The sequence below is a fragment of the Culicoides brevitarsis genome, chromosome 2, assembly GCF_036172545.1.
Source record: "Culicoides brevitarsis isolate CSIRO-B50_1 chromosome 2, AGI_CSIRO_Cbre_v1, whole genome shotgun sequence".
Lineage (NCBI taxonomy): Eukaryota > Metazoa > Arthropoda > Insecta > Diptera > Ceratopogonidae > Culicoides > Culicoides brevitarsis.
Genome location: NC_087086.1, coordinates 29,444,653 through 29,462,397, shown reverse-complemented (window position 1 = coordinate 29,462,397; position 17,745 = coordinate 29,444,653). Strand labels below are relative to the sequence as shown.

The 17,745-nt window shown below is 30.8% G+C and overlaps 2 protein-coding genes across 3 annotated transcripts in view; both read right to left on the bottom strand.

Moving 5' to 3' along the window:
• The window catches only part of LOC134832164 (uncharacterized), a 32,441-nt gene extending 17,451 nt beyond the window's left edge, over positions 1–14,990 (bottom strand). The window contains exons 1-2 of one of the 2 annotated variants that reach the window (XM_063846086.1): positions 13,927–14,990; positions 1,778–1,855 (exon numbers count right to left, since the gene is read on the bottom strand). In XM_063846086.1, the coding sequence (XP_063702156.1) occupies positions 1,778–1,855; positions 13,927–13,954 (106 nt within the window). In that variant the 5' untranslated portion in view covers positions 13,955–14,990. Of the gene's footprint in view, positions 1–396; positions 507–1,777; positions 1,856–13,926 lie in introns of those variants that run through there. The other variant, XM_063846089.1, reaches the window with a different exon arrangement.
• Positions 14,991–16,368: 1,378 nt separating this feature from the next.
• Positions 16,369–17,722, bottom strand: LOC134830413 (BTB/POZ domain-containing adapter for CUL3-mediated RhoA degradation protein 3). Its single transcript, XM_063843892.1, has 2 exons — positions 17,505–17,722; positions 16,369–17,447 (listed from the first exon to the last, which is right to left on the bottom strand). Exons 1-2 carry the CDS (start codon positions 17,625–17,627, stop codon positions 16,662–16,664), a joined length of 909 nt encoding a protein of 302 aa, XP_063699962.1. The 5' UTR covers positions 17,628–17,722; the 3' UTR covers positions 16,369–16,661.
• Between the last annotated feature and the right edge of the window lie 23 nt (positions 17,723–17,745).

Genomic DNA, 17,745 nt, shown 5'->3' with positions numbered 1-17,745 from the left:
GACTGTCAGATAACGGAATCCACTTAGATTTAAAAAAAATGACAATCAACGTGGCTTCACTTCAAGTCATCGTGAAGGCATTATCACCATTTCCTTAATACAAGTTGTTTGACTAATGCAACAACAATAACAGATGTATGATAAGCCAAGCGATAAGATTCCGTGTAAAAAAATTGATTTGATTGATGATTAATTTTTTTCACATTATAATAATTTAGTTATTTAGTTTCACCATCACAAAAAAAATCACAGACGGAATGTCTTTGGTGATTCATGCGGCTTTTTGTCTAAATAAGGAACCGACATCACGACACCTGTGTACCTATTTTTTTTTGCGTACACGTAAAAGGAAACCTCGGAAACGACGAAAAAAAAAACTTGTTGAAAAAATCTTACATTCATTCGACGACGACGTGTCGATGGCCGTAACGCGTAAACTTGATAATTTCTTACGAAATGAAAAAAAAATAATAGAAATTTTTTTTAATAAACAACGTCCGAGAACTTCTTACAAAATACAATGTACAAGTTCAACTGTCTGAGAAATTACTTGTTACTTTTGTATTTACACCAATGAAAAAAAAAATTATTTATTTACGATGACGATGATTGTGCATGGTTGTATTGGTGTTCGAACAGTAGTTCGAGGTATTTAGTGCTATAGTTGTTGATCTACCAAAGCAACTAAAAATATAATAATCGAGTAATTTTTTACACACTCTCACAGAAATTTTGTGTGAAATCCGTTTGTCGGTATGCGTGTGATGATGATGATGATTACTATTATTATTTATGGAGAATTAAATTTATTAATAAATACTCTCGGAACGATAAGAACTGGAATGAATTCCTTTCATGAAAACTTTTTTTATTTAAATATCAAAGAACTTTGTAATGAATTCAGAGTTAAAGAGACGCATGACGTAATTTGACACATATTGAACGTTTGGCAGTAGGATGTACACGGAAACGGTCTTTGTACCCATAATTCGTAGGTTAACAAAATATAGCAAAAATACTTTGATGAATGGAATAGAAGTTGTTTTTGCTTTATTTGGGCATTAGCGCGATGATGATTTGGTGGTGTGGTGCATCATCGTCGCCAATGTTCTTCTTCTTTTTTTTTCGCAATCTTCTTTGTCGCTCGCTGAACCGGTTATGTGCAGAAAATATGGCTATAAATAGTGATCTAATGGATCTCGATAGCACTTCAGTTTAAATTATTACAAAAAATTAAAAAAAAACGAAATGAACTGGGAAATCAAGTTCGAACCGTTAATAACCGATTCGAGGCTTGACATGAAAAGAAGTTTTATGGAAAATTTATTGAAAGAAATTTTTAAACGAGTTTAATGAAATGGGATTGTTAACTTGATCAACCAGAATTCTTGTTTCAATCTTGATTTTTGATAGGTTTTTACATTTTATTTATAGCCCACTTCAAGCCCGATTTAAAACCAAAAAAAAAATAAAATTTTTTTTAAAATCAATTTTTTAATATAAAATTATATTTTTACTAAACAATCAGTGATAAGAAACAAAAATTTTGCACAAAATCGATAAAAAAAGATTCGCACAAAAAATTCACCTCGTCGCCACTTTCACAAACAGACATTCAATAAACCCTACAATTTTTTTCTACCCATTGTTCTATTTTTTTACGACAATTTAGAGTTATTTGAATTAAAATTTGTCTGTTTTTGACGTTAACATGGTACGCATGAAATCACAGATTTTTTTAGACATAAGGGAAAAAATCAATATCGAGAAAACTTACCTTTCAGATCATCTGTGTCTTGATCCAGAGCTTCTATCTGAGTATTCTTTGCTGTCTTGCTTTTCGCTGTTGAGGTTTCTAAAATAAAAAACAAAAAAAAAAGAAAAATTATTGAATCGGTTCAGTAATCGGTTCATTATCGGTTCTACGAATTTATGAATCGGTTGCGAATCGGTAATTTCTCTTATTTATTTTTAATTTTCACAACACAAAAGAACGAATCAAGACCAGTAGCAAGCAATCCGCACTTCACAAAATAAACAAACAAAAGCGCTTATTATATTTTAATTCAAATCACATTCGGGCGTGTTTACTCTTTTTTTTTTTCCTCTTTCAATTTTTTTTTTTTCATTTTTCGTTTAAAATGAATTCTTTGAGAAATGAGATTCAAACTGAAGTGAAATACACAAAGAAGAACAATAATCGCATTGAAATTTTTTGCTCTCTCTTGATAAATAGTAATAAAAATGGAATAAAAATAATTCCTTCCATTTTTTTTTATGTAGTAGACTTGTGTCGAACGACGACGACCTTTACTCTACACATGCCATGAAAAATTCTGTGCAAATTGTGTCATCATTATCATCACGGACGATGATGCCGACAATATGTTGCGCATATTTCAGACGTTTTTTGAGAGGTTTCTGTGGGAAGGAAGGAGGAAGAAATTTTTTGGTCAAACATTTGTCTCGTACTTTCTTTTGTGTTACTTTGCCGCCTTTTACTGTAAGTTCTCTATATGACAAACAGACTTCGATAGGATTTTTCGATGATTTGTCTTTCTTTCTTTTTTTTTTGTAGGAAAGGAACGACGACGACATCGACATAGAGACACAGTATGCGGTAAGTTTTAATATTCATCGTTGTTGTTGCTTTTCTTCTCTTTTTTTTTTGTTTGTCAATCTCGATCACATACAGCACACAAAGGCCGTCGTATGGTGTGTACGTTGGGTTATTATTAAATTTATTTTACGTCGGAGATTCCTCTGCAACCATTGCCGTCATGTTGGCGCCAATCAAATGAACTCAGTTCAACATGTATTAAAATTTATGTGGATGTTTGTGTGTCTGTGTGTGTGTGTGAATGTTCAGACATAAGCAACATGTTTCTCTCTATTATTATTGCTTGCTGTTTGTTTGGCTCTTTTTATTGCGGAAAGATAGATTTTGTTGTTGTTGAGAACTATTTGATTGGAGATTCTGCGAAAAATCCATCGAAAATCGCTCGAGAAAGCAACAAGTTCGAAATGTCTTTTTAATTTTTATTTGTTTCTTTTTTTCAGAGAGAGGATCCAGTTTAACCAGTTTTTGACGATTATTATTATTTTTGTTAAAAATCATTAAAATTACTCTCACATTGTCGTAAAAAAGAAAAAATTTGCAAGTATGGAGGAGCAACAGGCAACAGCACCCAACAACACCATCAGGCGCATTTTTTACATTTTCTGCGTGTTGAAGGAAGGAATAACCGAAAAAATCAGCCAACCATGTGGTTTGAACTTTTATTTTGCTTTGTGCACTTATTTTTTTTTTTTATTTTTATTTCGTTGTTGTTGTCGTTTTAGAGGTACATGCACAGAAAATTGCAACCTGTTGCAGAAATATGCTGTTTTTATATCTGGTTTGGAAATATTTTTTTGCAGCAACGTATTAAAGTGTAATAATGATTGCAATTGCACTCGTTACTACTGCGGGACACCTGCAACTTTTTTTTCCGTGCGAAATTGGCACTCGAGGGATCGAAACTGGACCACCTGGCAAAATTTCTGATTTCCGACAAAATTTGTGGATTTTTTTTTTCAAAATAAGATTTCCAAACCAAGCAAAAAAATCTAATTTCAGCAAACAAAGACATCTTGGCATCTGATGAGTCACCACAAAACAACTGTCAATGACATAAAACGACGACGACGACGACGAATAATAACAACTCCAAGTCCCACAAAAAAAACTGAAAATAAACAGAAAAATGCACACAGAATACAAAAAAACGATCGAATTCATGCCAAATTTTTATCGTCAAGGTCAACTATCAATGTTCTGGGCAAATATTCACTTTTGCGAGCCGTTGCCGCCGCCCAGAATCTCGCGCGCCCAAGATTATTGATTTTTTTGTGTCATTTCGAAGACACAATCTCCTTCAATTTGTCACACTCACGTACTTGCCTGCAAATTTTTGGCACATATTCGATGATGGGTGCAAATTGTTTGTTCAAACAGCTCTTCAATAATTTTTTTTAAGTCTTTTTTAAATGCGTTTGACTTTGAATAAACACAAAAAATAAAAAGATTTACAAGGAAATTGTCGTTTTATGCGATAAATTTTGTCGATCTTTCTCGGGCAAACACATGTTCGAAAAAAAAAAGATGAAATCGGTACATCTTGAAAGAGTGACACAGACACACACACTCGACTTGACTTGAGTGGGATTTCTGTTTTAAAAAAATATTTCTAGGCAAAATATTTTATTTTTTCGTTCATCGGCGATGATGATGATGATGCTGATGAGACGAGAATTCCTTGCGTGTGATCTCTTTGAACGAGAAGAAAAATTTTTTGTTGTGTAGATAAATTATTAAGTAATTTCGAGTGTGTTTCGTTGGTGAAAAAAAAATAAATATTTTTGGACTTAATCCAATCTGTGACTTTTGCTTTTTATTCGAAAATATTTCGCGCGGTCTGATCTATTTCTCCGTAATTTATTGTGATTCATTTAAAACTTTGTGAGCGTCAACAATTTTTCATGTTTTGAGCATACTTTTTTCAAGCGAAGACGCGGTTTGTGAGTAATTTTAATGTTTTCTGGGAATTTTGATTATTTTTTGTGAAAAATTCTTGGTTTTTGGGTGGGATTTTCTTGTTTATCTGTTTATTTTTTAAAAAGTGTTTGACGTACCAAGTTTTGTTTTTCTAAGAGGTTTTAATGCAAGAAAATTAAAATTCATATTTGAGATGCTTTTTTAGAGTTGAAAAGTCATCTTGGAATGTCTTAAAGTCATTAAAATGTCCCAAAAAAAATCTTGAAATTTTTTTAGAGTTATTTTATTTATAAATTTTTTATTTTTTTTAATTTTAAAGAAGTTGATATTGAATAAATTTTGTTAAATACATAGAAAATAATTTAAAAAAAATAGATTAAAATAATTAAATTAAAAAAAATAAAATAATTAATTTTTACTCAATTTTGCACAAAAAAAACATTTTTTAAAATTTTTTATGTCTTTTTATAATTTTAAAAAAATTAAAAATAACTTTTGAGAACAAAAACAGACATCTTAAAATTCTAACATGAACTTTGATTTTGACTTTGATTGAATTTTTGGTCAAAATATTCAATTTTTAACTAAATTGGATACAATTTTTACCAAAACTCAAGATTTTGAGTAATTTAAAAAAAAATTCTTAAAAATTTTATAAGTTTCATAATATTTTTTGATGACCTTGAAGCTTAAAAGAATCTTGGAAAACGATCACTAAAATTTTTAATAACTTCTGAGAATCTTCTAAAAATTTTTTTATTCTTCAAAAATCAGTCCGGACATTTTTATTATTTTTTTTTTCTTTTGCTAAAAATGAACTTTTTAAGTCAAATTCTGTCACTTTTCAATCTCTTTTTATCAACAAAACTCTTCCATTCCTTGACAAGAAAAAATTCCATAAAAAACGCAAAATTCATTCAAAAAACCTCCATCAAATCCCCGTTTCGTCGACAAGTTCTACAGCATTTTTGTGTTGCAAACCACACACTTTTGCCTCTCTTCAACGTCAAACACAAAAAAAACACAACAAAATTCCTACACAACTTTCTGGTTTTCTTTCTCGACTCATATTTTTTGTGTTTCACATCGTAAAACACACATCAAAGAGGAAAACGAACATCGAGAGGTAAACGACAACACGAAGAACGAAGAGGTAGTAATAACATAAAATACGAAAAGAAAAAAAAATAACAACATAAAAACTTATTCGAGCATCCGATGGATGTTGAAGCGCATTTCCAAGAATTTTCGGGGTATCCCAAACGAACTTTACGTACGAGACGCATTGTACGATGCATTTGCTGTATGGATTCAGGTACGACAACAACGAAGATAAAGAAGAAAACAAAATACGAGAAGAGAAGAAAAAAATGCACTTGTTATGGTTTTACAATATTATTATTGTTATGCTGTCTTGCCATGCTGCCATGCGCTGTACACGGCACGAAGGAAGGCAGAAAAGAGAAGAGAACACAAGAAGACAAAAGAAAAGACAAAAAAAAAATACTAGACAGTACTGGTGCCAGTGCTTTAATTAATGAAAATAAATTCTTTTTAACTTTTCTGTCGATGATGTCGAAACAAGAACCGAGATAAATAGAGAAAGAGAGAGGAACATCCCATTATTTATTGTTGTTACACGAGAGACGATGTATATGAGTGAGAAACGCAAATAAATAACACAAAATGCAATTTCATAGATGACTTGGAGACAAGGAAGAAACATGTATTTTGACACTGTAGGGTGGTCGTAGACGTGTCGAATTTCCTGTGTGTACGAAGAAGAAGAAAGTAAATTGCTTAGAAAAAAGTATCACGTAGCGCCACAAGAATTACTCTCTTCTTCCCTTTTTTTCGGTTTCCATATCTGTTGTCCCTCATCTTCGTCAAGTACGTGATTGATTAGAAGAAATTTTCCCTCTTTTTGTCTTTTTTTGGCAGGAAAGTGAAAAGAAGAGTTCGTCCATGGAAATCAATTTTCATCGTTGCACAGTGGGGGATTTGGCGAAGTTTTACATCCGCATACTAAGAGGAAGCTAATTTGATGGAAATTAATGGAAAATTATGAAAAAATTGATTTGGTTTATGTATTGAAGGTTTTTAAGCCCCTGAAAGTAGGCAAAGTACATTAAAACTAAAAATTTGGTCAAAAAGTTAGTTTTCGAAGGACAATAGAGCTGAAATTTGGAAAAAATTGATAGAAAATAGAGTTTTCTCCAAATTTTGGCTCGATTGTCCTTCGATAACTTAATTTTTCAGCTTTTTTTAATTGTTGAGTATTTTGCATACTTTCAGGGGCACATCGCTCGGTTTCAACATATCATCAAAGAAATTTGGCATAAGATTTTATTGATGGTTTTGTGTTATTTAGGCCTAAAGTAATCGAAAAAACCTAAATTTAAAATTCTGGAATGAGCTTCAGTGTTTGTAGGTATTTTTAGTTGGATTTGGTATGTCAAAGAGATACTTGAAAACCCCCAAATCAACTGAAAAATTTTTAAAATCTCAAAAGCTCATTCTAGAATTTTGAATTTAGGTTTCTTAGGTTACTTTAGGCCTAACTAACACAAAACCATTAAAAAATCTCATTCGACATATTTTTTGATGAAATTTCGAAATATGTAGAGCGATTTGAGGGCCTTTTTCTTTCGACACATGAGCAATGGGAGCTTTTTCCGTCTTTCAAAGCCCTCCAAAGTTTTTCCTATTTTTTCCATTTTTCATGTTTTTATTCAAGAAATTTAGTGAAATAAATGTAATTTTGAAAAAAAAATTATGGTTATGGTTCAGAAGTAGTTCTACTGAAATTGAATTTTTGACCATAAATCATAAAATTTTCTCAAAATTACAATTATTTTACAATTTTATCGAAAAAAAAAACAAAAAATTGGAAAAGCTATTAGGAAAACTTTGAAGAGCCTTATTTTCAGCCTTTTTCTTATTTTTTTATTAATTAACATCAAATAAGCTTTCGATTAGTTTGTTAATGTCCCAAGGAGTTTTTTCAGACATTATTAAACTAATCGAAAGCTTATTTGATGTTAATTAATGAAAAATAAGAAAAAGGCTGAAAAAAAGGCTCTCCAAAGGTTTCTTAATAGTTTTTCCAATTTTTTGTTTTTTTTATGAAATTGTAAATTCTCCAATGAGTTAAAAAAAATAATTTCCGGAATTCTTCCACTGTGCGTTGTCATGGATGTCCCTTTTTTCCGCATGTACAAAATAAATACAAGTTGAGGCATCAACAGGCATTTTATTACACAAACACAAGCATACACCCTAAAAATTTTTCCACAACATTTGTAAATGTTTCATTCACGCATTTCACTGTCCAAAGAAGCGTTATGGCACGTGTACGAGCAAAAAACGAGGGTTTCCCATGGATTTCCCTCGTACCACGTACCTCCATAGACACTCGCACGACAAAAAGACGCGCGCATATCACACATTTTCCCGAACATTTTCTTAATTTTTGCACAACACAACAAGGACCCAAACATATGCCGTTGAAGTAAATAAGAGCACATTTATCGACATGAACCGAGAAGAAAAAAAGGGATGGTACGAAGGAGGAAGACGATACGAGTAAGAGAGAGAGAGAACGCACGAAAGAGATTCCCCAAATGACCTGAAATTGTGAACCGAACAATAATAAAGCAGAAAGTTAATGTAAACAATCGAAGAGAACAGACCTGGCGCACATTAAAAAAAGTGTGTATGCGAGAAAAAGCAGGTAATTTATATTCGGAACATGTTTTTTTTTTATTTTTAAAGGTGCACACCGGTTAAGCAGGTTCTGAGTCAGGTACGAGAGAACTTCATCATCGCACCTCACCACGCCAACCAATTCACTGTAAAGTGCTTTGTTTCCATGGTATCAATTTTTTCGTCGTCGTCGTCGTCATTAAAGAAATCCAGTTTATGCGGGGATTGCTCACTTCTCGCACTTCGCCCTGCACACAGACACATTCACAGCCCGTAGTAATAGGATACAGGAGAGACAAAAGATTACACAATACATGACCTGTCTTTCAAATAAAAAAAAAAAACATGAAACACAAATTTCTGCGCAGAGCGGTAATCGGTATGGAATGTAGGAAAATCACGTACTTTTTCTGTCGTAGATACAAATTTTATTTTATCAAACTCGTATCAAAAAAATACAGATAGGAAAAAAAAGGTAAACCTTATTGAATTGACTGAGTGTGTAAATGGGAACAACATGACATTAATCTGCGTCGTAAATATAAAAGAATATTCGTCATGGAAAAAAAAAATTTTTCTCTCTCACAAGGGACACATCAGCGCTGGCTGTCGAAAAAAAGGTCAATCAACAAGAACACGTATTTAGCACGACGGTGTGAGAATTTTAAAGACATGTGATGTGATGGAACGAGATTTTTGATGTTTTAAAGGTGAAGCTTGCGAGTGAAATTGTTGGGAAATGGAAAATTTGTCAGGTTTTTGATTGACAATTTTTATTAAGGGGAATTTTTGATGGTTTGACAGTGAGAGTTTGGATCGTTTTTAATTAAAAATTGTAGGTTTTTGAATCAAAAAGTGACAATTGAATTGAATTGAAGCAATTTGAGGAGTTTTGGTAAGATTTTTTTTTCGATTTTAAGAATCTATTGATGAAGAGTTTTACTCTTTATAAAGAAATTACAACAATTCTTAAAATTTCTTACAATCCTTAAGTTCTTATCATAAATTTAGACGATCTGAAACCCAGTGGGACGAAATAACCTTTTTTTAAGGCCCTGAGGTCTTGAAAATAAGGCCCTTAAACTTTTTTATGGAATTTTTATGAAATTTTTATATTTTTGAAAAAATTTTTTTTTAATTTTTTCAAAAAATAAAAATTTCGGAATTTCTCTATGTAAAAGTTTGAGGGCCTTATTTCCAAGACCCCAGGGCCTTAAAAAAGGTTATTTCGTCCCACTTTGAAGAATTCTTCGTAGGGAGATTCAAATGCTTTTTCAACTTTATCATTTTTAATCAACGCACGTTCTTATGCGAAAATAAGCTTCTTCGGTACATCAGTCATCCTTTTTATTACACAGTTTAATCCTTACTTTTATTTATTTATTTCATCAAATTAAGATTACAGCATTGTAGTTGGAGAAAAAAGCATAAAGCTTAAAAATCTCATCTTTTCTTTCACATTTTAATTTTGTTGGTCGTGCGCCATTTGATCCGTTGACATTGAAAATATCACAGTCCTCCCTCAGGCCCAGTTGGAGTGTTTTAACTATTTAAGTCAAAATTTATTTTCTTTCAGAAACTTTAATTTTCAAAAAAAAGTACTTTAATTTCCTAAAAATACTCGTTAAGCTAAAAACAAATAGATAAAAATTGGTTTGAAAAAACTGAAAAACGGATAATTTCCACAAAATAATGAAAAATCTGAACTTTGATCATTAAAGAAATGAAATTTTTTGAAGAAAAAAGTAAATTTGGAACCGATGAAAGTCACCTTGTACCCAAAACGGGCTTAAAATGCTTCCATTTGGTAATATATGTATTCACTTTTTTAATTTTAATTTTCTTTATAATATTCATTCATTTTCAGCCAATTCGAATACATTAAAAATTTTAAGTTGAAAAAATTTTTAACTTAAAAATCATCTCATAGAATACCGAAAACAGCCTATAGATTAGATTTCTAATCTTAATTTTCGATTCTATACAATTATCAGACATATTCTAATCATTTAAAACTAAACCATGATCCTGTTCCAGCTAAAATTGATTAAAATCGTCAATTAATCTCCATGAGCGACTTAAACTAACTTCATTAGATCTTCAATCAATTTCCAACGAATTTATTTTAATTCTTGGATTCAGCAACATTTTAAAACGCAAATTAATTCAATTAAACTTCAATATAAATTCCCGACCATTGCAGCTCAATACTTTCTTCGAAGTCGTGCCACTTGAGGCATTTTCCGCGTAATTCCCTTAATATACGGCACAATTCTCGCGAAACTCCTCGAAAAAAACGAAAAAAAAATCGCTCGCCGCATGTGAGATCATCATCATTCTCAATGGCATATCAATTTAAATATATTTCGCTACGGATTGAATATAAAATAGAGAATATTAATAGTCGCCATCATCATCATCATCAAACGCGACGACGACGACGAACTGAAATTTATATCGCGTCCATTCTATTGCTGCTTGAACGCTCGCTGCCTTGCCTGCTTTGCCCGATAGATAGACTTGTTCGTTAGATAGTTGAAAAACAAGTTTCTTTTCTTTTGAAATTCATGTATGCATGAAATTATTTCGTTTGTACTTGATTGAGAACGCAACGTTCTGCGTGGCACCTTTTTTGCACAAAAACGAAAAAAAAAATTATTAAAAGGCTGGCAAGTCACGGATTATTGTGAAATGTGTCTCCAGCTAGGCGTCTCCATCGGAATAAATTTCGTAGATATTTATCGGGCACACAAAAAAAAATAAATTACAAACTCTCCGTGTGTATTTACTATTACGTAAGGGAGATTCCCATACAACAACATATGTAACAACAACAACAACGACGACGACGGCAACGAGAGGTGATGCACACACACAATCGACGTCTCGTCGTTCACATACTCGTCGGTTATCGTATGTGTGAACAAGTGTGGAATACCCTTCTTAGTCAGTACTTTAGCGAGTACCGCGTACAACCATGATTGTTGTTTTGCCACGAACAACGACGACGACGACAACAAGTTCACGACGTTGAAATTTTTTTTTTGTTTCATGCCTCGAGAAAGCCGAATTTTTTTAAACGTTCTCTCTCTCGGATTTCTCTCGCAGTTGCAATTTTGCTCGGGCGATTACTCATGCAAGATTTTAAAATAGATGAACGATGATGATCTTAAGTGATTTGTTTACTGCTCTGACACAGTAAATTTTTATTGATGTATGCTGCCAAGAACTCTGAAGAAAAATCTGTTTGAAGGTCCCACAACGATTCCAGATTGCCTTTTTTAGACATGTGGCAAGGAAACCGGAATGCACTTCACATTTTTTTGCAACAACAATAAAAATTTTAAAGTTTTTTGTCAAAAGAACGCACGCAGCAGATAGAAATTCAGTCATTTTCAGGTAACTTCTATCGTTTCTTCCACACACATGTTCACATATTCTACGTGTGACGACTGCTCTGTACGTGATACAGGTAAATCAGGTTTCCTCTTGAATTTTTTTTCTTACACGACAGAGCGACGTGCATGCATGAAGAATAAAATAATAACAAAAGTTGTAGCTGTATAAACCAGTTTTGCCAGATGATGTAGGCACAGGCGATACGTTTTATATTAAAGTAAATGGTATTTAATAGAGGCGAGTTGTTGTTGCTCTTGCTGCTGCTGCTGCTGATGATGGTGATGTGGAAATGTACCGACTACACGAAAGACGTTGGCAGAGAAGAAGAAAAAAAATGAGGAATTTCTTGATTCACGGGATCGTTCGCGGAAATTATCGCGGCAGTGTAAGAAAAAAAAAAGCAGAAGGGGTTTACCGGATACTACTTTTTTCGCGATTATTGCAATTCGAGCATGTTCTTGATTCTTGGAACGGTGTTAGATATTGAAAGTATCACTTGACAAGGTCGGTTTGGTGATTGTGAAGAATTAGATTGCTTCTTCCTCGTTTCTTAAAGATTTCAAAGAAATTTTTTTCTTCTTTTTTTATTTCTTTGAAATTAAAAAAAAATTAAAAAATCCCAAATTAATTAGAATTTCTCAAGAATTTTTGTAGATTAAATTCAATTATTTTTAAAAATTTTGGTCGAAATTTTAATAATGAATTTAGTATTTATTAATTCGAATAAAAATAAAATTTATTTTCATAATTTTTTTAATGATTTAAATTCTTAACTTTTAAAATAAAATTATTGTTGTTGTTGTTGTATTTCTTTCCATCATTTACGATGATATTGCGACGATTTTTTGGCTAGTTCGTTTAATATTACTTTTTCATATACTTATTTCGTTTATCACATATTGCTTTGCTTTAACTTTAAAAGTCTCCAAACTATCATAGTCTTTAATATCACATATCACAGTCATTTTGTTAAAATAATTCTAAAATTAAATTAAATAATACTAAAGCTATTTTATGATTCTTTTGAATTTTTTTATAAAAAAAAAAGTTAAAATTTTTGACTAAAAAACTTCTATATTAAAAAAAAACTAAATTATTTTAATAAAATAATTTTTTTATAATAATTTCTTAGTAAAATATTAAAAGAATTTTTGGAAAATTTAATTTTTTTCAAAAGAAATTCTTTAAAAAAAAATTGCTAAAAAAATATTAGTTTTTTATAAAAAATTTAGCTTCTTTTAAAAACCCAAATTTTTTTTTGATAAAAAAAATAGTGTAAATTTTTGACTAAAAAAATTCTATATTCAAAAAATTTTACATTAGGTATTTTAACTAAATATTTTTTTTAAATAAAAATAAATTATTTTTTTAGTAAAATATTAATAGAAAAATCATTTTAAATTTTCTCAAAAAAATTCTTTTAAATTTTTTTTTAAAATTAATTAATTAAATTTCTAATTTAAAATATTATTTTTTTTAAATTCAATGAAAAATTTTTAAATTTAAATTTTTGGCAATTTTTAAAGAATATTCGATAAAAATTATTTTTTTATCGAAAAAATTCGACATTCATCGTCAAAAAAATTTACAAAAGTCGAAAAAAATAATTTTTTTTTAAATTTCGTAAAATGTTCATTACTCAACTCAAAAATCAACGGAAGATTTCTGTCCTTCCCGTTGACTGCCTTCAATGAACTTGAAAGCATTCACTGCCAAGTTGTCTACAATGAGAATTTCAGGTACCAAAGTGAACCTGCTTACCGTGTCTAGCAGGTTCAATCCATTTTAAGTAACAAGTGCAAGGTTTAAAATTTTTTTTAACCGGATCAAGTGGACCCAAAATTGACCTGATGCCAAATCATTAATGGATTTACTGGTTTACAAAACAAAAAAAAAATTATTAAGACGAACTTCGTCCTAAATTCTGTCTGATAAGGCACTAACGATGCGAAAATGAAAAAATTCTCAGTAAAACGTTTAACTTCGAATCATCCCAAAAGTACCTGTTTCATCATTTTATCATGTACGTGACTCATCATCCTTAAAAAAAATAAAAATTATTACCACACCCTTTCTGGGATGCTGCGACATTCCAAAGAAAGTTTTAATTTTTACATTCCGTCACTCACGGAAACTTTCGGAAAAGTCTCCCTAGACATTCGATAAAAATCAACAAATTCACAGACGACACAGAGATTTGTCCCAAAAATAGAAGAAGAACGGATCCACCACCGTAGCAGAAACAGAAGAAGAAGAAGAAGTAGAAGAAAAAAAAAGTTACTCACTTGTTTTCGATACTTTTCTTCGTGCCATGTTGATTCACTGTCCGTACAAATTTTTTTTTTTGTTTCGGTATGGATGACGTCAAATTTTTTGTGTACACCACACGAATTGAATGGGAAACGAAAAAAAACAACAAATTAAGTCTATCCTACTCGCACTTGTTAGATATTCAATGAACGAGGAGACATCATCGTCAACTATGCCTCGCTTTTGTGTTTGATATTTAGGTAGGTATTCCCTCTCTCTTTTTATGCAATTCACATGTGTGTGTAAAAATTTTTTTTTTTTTTGTGATATTTTTGTGTGTTGTTTGTAATAATGAGCGAAACGTTGCTTGCCTGCTCGCTGCTTGACGAGAAGAAGAAGAGCGACGACGAGAATTTGTACAAAGAAAATGCTGCTAAAATAAATTCCAATCTGTATATGTAATAACAACGCGTTACGTTATAATTAGAATAAAAGGCTCGTGGTGATGTGATGGGTGATACTATAAGAGAAATATTTTTCGTGTGTGCACTAATAAAAAAAAGGTGATTCTTCGTTTCGTTTTCTTTCTTTTTATTTTTATTCCATCGAGCTTCTTTCTTTTTTTTTTCTTCTTTTAATGCGACAACGTACGTGACATTACTTAATTATGTTTTCGCGTGTGATTGATAACATTTTTTCCGATGCTTGTGACGATGACTCGGTTGGTCACTTAAATTGTTGTGTAGACTCTCTTAATTGGATAATGTAACTTTTATTATCAATTGTACGTGCGTTTTGCTGTTCAGGTTCACTCTTATCATTTTTTTTGTTTTTTTGCAGAAAATAGCGCACTCGAGTTTTTCCTTTTACAAAAAGTTGAGGAATTCCCTTTTTTGTGATTTTTTTATTTATTTTGTAACACAAATTTTTCACGCGCGCGGATTTTTTTGTTTTTCTCGGATTTTTTTCTTGAGTGCAAGTTCAGTTGATTTTTTTTCTGTATTTTGGTATTTTTTTGTTATTTATTTGTTTAATATATAATATTATATATATATTTTTATATAAAGATATATAAAATACGAAAAATAAAATACGTCCACGAGTTATTTTCTACGACTTGCTTCATTGACTGACCGAAGAACACTGAATGACTGAATTTTACATACGTTGTTGTACTCAAATGTATATAAAGGACGGTACAATAGATGGTTTTGTTCATGAAATCTTTTTTAAATTTAATTTTTTTAATGGATTTTTAGTGATTTGTTTAATTTTTAAAATTATATTAATAAAAATTTAATTAAAAATATTTTTTAAATTATTTTTAGTGATTTTTTGAAGTAATTTCAGGTTAAAATGATTTTTTTCTAGAAGGAGATAAAAGACAAAAATTGTAAAGGCCTTTCACAACGCAATAAAAGAATACTACGCACTAACACAAGCATAAATTTCGTGATTCATACGCGTACTCACACCACTATAGAACATCTCGACATCGAGAATTTTGTTAACCCTTGTTCGCTCGATGTTGTGGGGGTGGAATTTTTATCATGTTTGAATGTTTTTAATTAAATTTTAATAAAAAATATTTAAATTTGACTTAATTTACGAAATAAAATTTTAAAAAAAATTAAATTGATGATTTTTTGTAATATAAAAATTTTTTATAAACTGTTATAAAAATTTTAAAATAAAAATTTGAAATATTCTTAGATATTTAAGAATTAATTTATTTAAATTTATATCTAATGGGCTATTTTATTAGCTCAAAAAATTTATTTTTTTTTTAAATTTAGATTGAAAATATTTAGAAATTTTTAATTTTGATAAAATTTGAGTTGTATAACAGTTATAAAAAAAAATTCTTCCAAAAAAATTAAAAAAAAATAATTTTTATGTGTCTCTTGATTTCTTTGTACTTCTTATAAGTACTTTATATAATTTTTCTTATATCATTTTAATTAAAATATTAATTATTTAAATAATAAATAAAGAATTTTTTGCAATTTTAGAACTGTTATAAAAATTTCATAATGCTGTTTTTGATATATTTTAGCAATTTTTTTAATAAAATTTTTAAAAAATTAGGCAAAATGGACTTCGTGATTAAAAATTTCATTTGAATGGATTAAAATTAAGAAAAATTTAACATGTTGATCATTGCAATAAATAATGAACAATAATAAAAATGTGTTATAAACTGTTATAAAAATTTCAAAAATAAAAAAATAACATAATTTTAATTTTTATGCATAAATAAATTGATCAAAATTTAAATTTAAAAGCCTTGAAAATGCTCAATAAATAAATCTTTACACGAAATTTAAATGAAAATTTGGTAAAAAATCAAAATTTTGTTAAATTTTAAATTGTATAACAGTTATAACAATTAAAATTTTATTCAAATTCGTATTTAAAAAAATTAAAAGAGCAAATTTAAATATTTTACAACATTTTATTTTTAAAAAATAACCATTTTTACAAAGTTTTTCATTCATATCATTACAAAAACTAAAGAAATGCGTAGAAAAGTAGATAAAATTGTTCTACCATACAATATAATAGACTGTTATACAAAGACATATGATATGAAGAATATCCAATTTTTGTCAAAAGACATTCATTAATAATTACGATTATCCGATTTTTTTTAGTAGTAAGATGGACAGTTAACGAGCAGTGATTAATTTACAAGAGAAATTCCCGGAAAAATCAACATTTCCCGTTATTTTTACTTCTTTTTGGTGGTGGTCGACGACAAAAATGTCAATCAAGTTGGGTTATTTTGCTTGTTTGAACGCAACCGCGCAAGACCCGACGTTCGTTCCTCCTCCTCGTCGCTCGTGTAGGAATTTTTCGAGATAAACCCGTGCGTGCTTGTGGCTTGCATGAGTTCCTGATCGGGCTCCAGTCGATTTTCGTACAACAAAATGTGCAAAGTTTCCTCGAAAATCCTCGCCTCGGGAAATTCGACTTTTGTGTGTTTCTTGTCAGTCGCATAAACGATCGATGTGCAACAAACTTCGCCCACTTTCTTCCCATTGCCGTAAAAAGACCAGCAGCAAATCTCCGACGAGCCAATTACGTCTTTGATGAACAGCACGCGCCCACTGAACCGCAAACTGAGTTTGTCGAATAATTCAATGTTTTTCAGCAAATTGTCGTCACTGGCATTTGTGTAGGAATATTTGTTGTTGTGTCGATTAATTAGCAGCTTCACGACGGGCTTCGTGCTCGTCGATATCAGATAAAGTTCCTCTTTTTGCGACGTAATGAGCGGAACGTTGCAAATTGGCTCAACTTCGTTCTGTTGTTGCTTCTTCAAGATCGTTCGTTCGCAAATTTCCGCCAATTCCGTGATGCAATAATACTTTGCCTCGGCCAAAATTTCGTGCAACGCCTTTAAATTGTGTTCCGGCAGCGGACAACTTCCATCACGCAAGAAATTGAGAATTATGTCGAAATGTTTGCCACAACGATCGATCAGAATCCAGCCCTCGGCATCTGTTAGGATCTCCATGCGACCCGAAAACATCGCGCGCAACATGGAATCATGCTAGAAATTGAAGAAAAAAAATGATGACAAGAAAAAAATTGAATTTAATTTTCTTACTTTGGTCAATGTAGAAATTGTCGTCTGGAACAGAGATCCTCCGATATTCAGTTTGACGTACTTTCCGCCTTTGTTCTCCAGTTTCAGCTGCTGTAGCGCGTTACTCACTTCCTCACTGCCCATTTTTTGTCCTCAATTTCCGTCCGTAAACCTCTTGAAAAGCCTTTTTCTCCCGATTTTCCAATAGAAATTTTTTGTTTTGATGGATTTATCATTTCCTTTCGTCTCAAAAATTTGCTTG

Bases quoted from the DNA above. Each gene is read 5' to 3' on its own strand.
- LOC134830413 (XM_063843892.1), bottom strand. From the start codon at position 17,627: ATGGGCAGTGAGGAAGTGAGTAACGCGCTACAGCAGCTGAAACTGGAG. The intron at 17,448-17,504 runs GTAAGAAAATTA...TTCAATTTCTAG, and splicing joins CAATTTCTACATTGACCAAA to CATGATTCCATGTTGCGCGC.